The sequence below is a fragment of the Acipenser ruthenus genome, chromosome 55, assembly GCF_902713425.1.
Source record: "Acipenser ruthenus chromosome 55, fAciRut3.2 maternal haplotype, whole genome shotgun sequence".
NCBI classification, from domain to species: Eukaryota; Metazoa; Chordata; class Actinopteri; order Acipenseriformes; family Acipenseridae; genus Acipenser; species Acipenser ruthenus.
The window spans coordinates 1,427,648-1,430,147 of NC_081243.1; the positions used below are offsets into that span (position 1 = coordinate 1,427,648).

At 43.5% G+C, this 2,500-nt stretch overlaps 1 protein-coding gene across 6 annotated transcripts in view; it reads left to right on the forward strand.

The window, feature by feature from the left end:
* The window catches only part of LOC131723386 (SLIT-ROBO Rho GTPase-activating protein 3-like), a 40,366-nt gene that overhangs the window by 6,184 nt on the left and 31,682 nt on the right, over nt 1-2,500 (forward strand). For all 6 annotated transcript variants that reach the window (XM_059017098.1, XM_059017101.1, XM_059017097.1 and 3 more), the window contains exon 2: nt 2,175-2,326. In XM_059017098.1, coding sequence (XP_058873081.1) covers nt 2,260-2,326 — 67 coding nt within the window. In that variant the 5' untranslated portion in view covers nt 2,175-2,259. The remainder of the gene's footprint in view (nt 1-2,174; nt 2,327-2,500) is intronic.

Sequence of the window (2,500 nt, forward strand, 5' to 3'; positions counted from 1 at the left end):
AGAATCTGGGGATGTGTGGAGGCTGGCAGTGTGTCTGTGTGTCTGTGTGTGTGTGTCTATCTGTGTGTGTGTCTGTGTGTCTGTGTGTGTCTGTCTGTGTGTGTGTCTGTGTGTGTGTGTCTGTCTGTGTGTGTCTGTGTCTGTCTGTCTGTCTATCTGTGTGTGTGTGTGTGTGTGTCTGTGTGTCTGTGTGTCTGTCTCTGTCTCTGTGTGTGTCTGTGTATCTGTCTCTGTCTGTGTGTCTGTGAGTCTCTATCTGTGTGTGTGTGTGTGTGTGTCTATCTCTGTCTGTGTGTGTGTGTGTGTGTGTGTGTCTATCTCTGTCTGTCTGTGTGTGTGTGTGTGTGTGTGTCTATCTCTGTCTGTGTGTGTGTGTGTGTGTGTGTGTTTGTGTGTGTGTGTGTGTGTCTGTGTGTCTATCTCTGTCTGTCTGTGTGTGTGTGTGTCTATCTCTGTGTGTGTGTGTGTGTGTTTGTGTGTGTGTGTCTATCTCTGTCTGTCTGTGTGTGTGTGTGTGTCTATCTGTGTGTGTGTGTGTGTGTGTGTGTGTGTGTGATATGTCTACAGAAGCACTTGTCTGATTGTGATGAACCCTGCTAAGGACCTGCTCTGGCTCACAAGCTATTGAGATCTGGGGGGTGTGGACACTTTCACAGCAGCAATTAAAATGAGTTTGCAGTAAAGCCAGTGTGTTCATTAGCGCTGTGTTTGAGGGTTTCAGACTGCTTGAAGGAAGTCTGAGGCTGCTTGGCAGTTTGGTTGTTTTTTTGCAACAGGAAAATGGTGAAATGATTTGAATAGGCAGAAACAGGAAACTGTGCGAGCTGTTGAATAGTCCTGTGTGAAAAGAGCCGTGTCTAAATTGGGTTTGCACTGAAGCACAGTGTGATACAGCACAGTGAAAGCATGGTGAAGCACAGAGAGGTCTGGTAAAGCATAGAGAAGCATTGTAAAGCACAGAGAGGTCTGGTAAAGCATAGGGAAGCATTGTAAAGCACAGAGAGGTCTGGTAAAGCATAGAGAAGCATTGTAAAGCACAGAGAGGTCTGGTAAAGCATAGGGAAGCATTGTAAAGCACAGAGAGGTCTGGTAAAGCATAGGGAAGCACTGTAAAGCACAGAGAGGTGTGGTAAAGCATAGGGAAGCATTGTAAAGCACAGAGAGGTGTGGTAAAGCATAGGGAAGCATTATAAAGCACAGAGAGGTCTGGTAAAGCACAGGGAAGCATTGTAAAGCACAGAGAGGTCTGGTAAAGCATAGGGAAGCATTGTAAAGCACAGAGAGGTCTGGTAAAGCATAGGGAAGCATTGTAAAGCACAGAGAGGTGTGAGAAAGCAAATCTATTATTGTGAATTGAGATTGAAAAGGCTGGATCACATCAATATCAGGGTCTAGTGCTGTATATTATAAAGACATTTCAGAGGGCTGGATCGGATCAATATCGGGGTCTAGTGCTATATATTATAAAGATATTTCAGAGGGCTGGATCACATCAATATCAGGGTCTAGTGCTGTATATTATAAAGACATTTCAGAGGGCTGGATCGCATCAATATCAGGGTCTAGTGCTATATATATTATAAAGACATTTCAGAGGGCTGGATCGCATCAATATCAGGGTCTAGTGCTGTATATTATAAAGACATTTCAGAGGGCTGGATCGCATCAATATCAGGGTCTAGTGCTATATATATTATAAAGACATTTCAGAGGGCTGGATCACATCAATATCAGGGTCTAGTGTGTATATTATAAAGACATTTCAGAGGGCTGGATCGCATCAATATCAGGGTCTAGTGTGTATATTATAAAGACATTTCAGAGGGCTGGATCGCATCAATATCAAGGTCTAGCGCTGTATATTATAAAGACATTTCAGAGGGCTGGATCGCATCAATATCAGGGTCTAGTGCTATATATTATAAAGACATTTCAGAGGGCTGGATCGCATCAATATCAGGGTCTAGTGCTGTATATTATAAAGACATTTCAGAGGGCTGGATCGCATCAATATCAGGGTCTAGCGCTGTATATTATAAAGACATTTCAGAGGGCTGGATCGCATCAATATCAGGGTCTAGTGATATATATTATAAAGACATTTCAGAGGGCTGGATCGCATCAATATCAGGGTCTAGCGCTGTATATGTTTTGTTTTGTTTTTTATCTTTTAGAAGGAGAGGCTGGTAAAAGGGGATCTGTCCACCTCAGAAGAGAACCAGCGGAGACAGACACACTGACAGACGCTTCACATCAGTAATGTCTTCACACGTCAAGCTGAGAAAAGAGAGAGGCACAATCGCTGAATATGAGACTCAGGTTAAAGGTAAGTCTACTGGCTGCTCAGAGTAAAAGCACAGCACAGTGTAATAAAGCACAGTGAAAGCATGGTAACGCATAGGGAAGCATTGTAAAGCACAGAGAGGTGCGATGAAGCATAGGGAAGAATTGTAAAGCACAGAGAGGTCTGGTAAAGCATAGGGAAGCATTGTAAAGCACA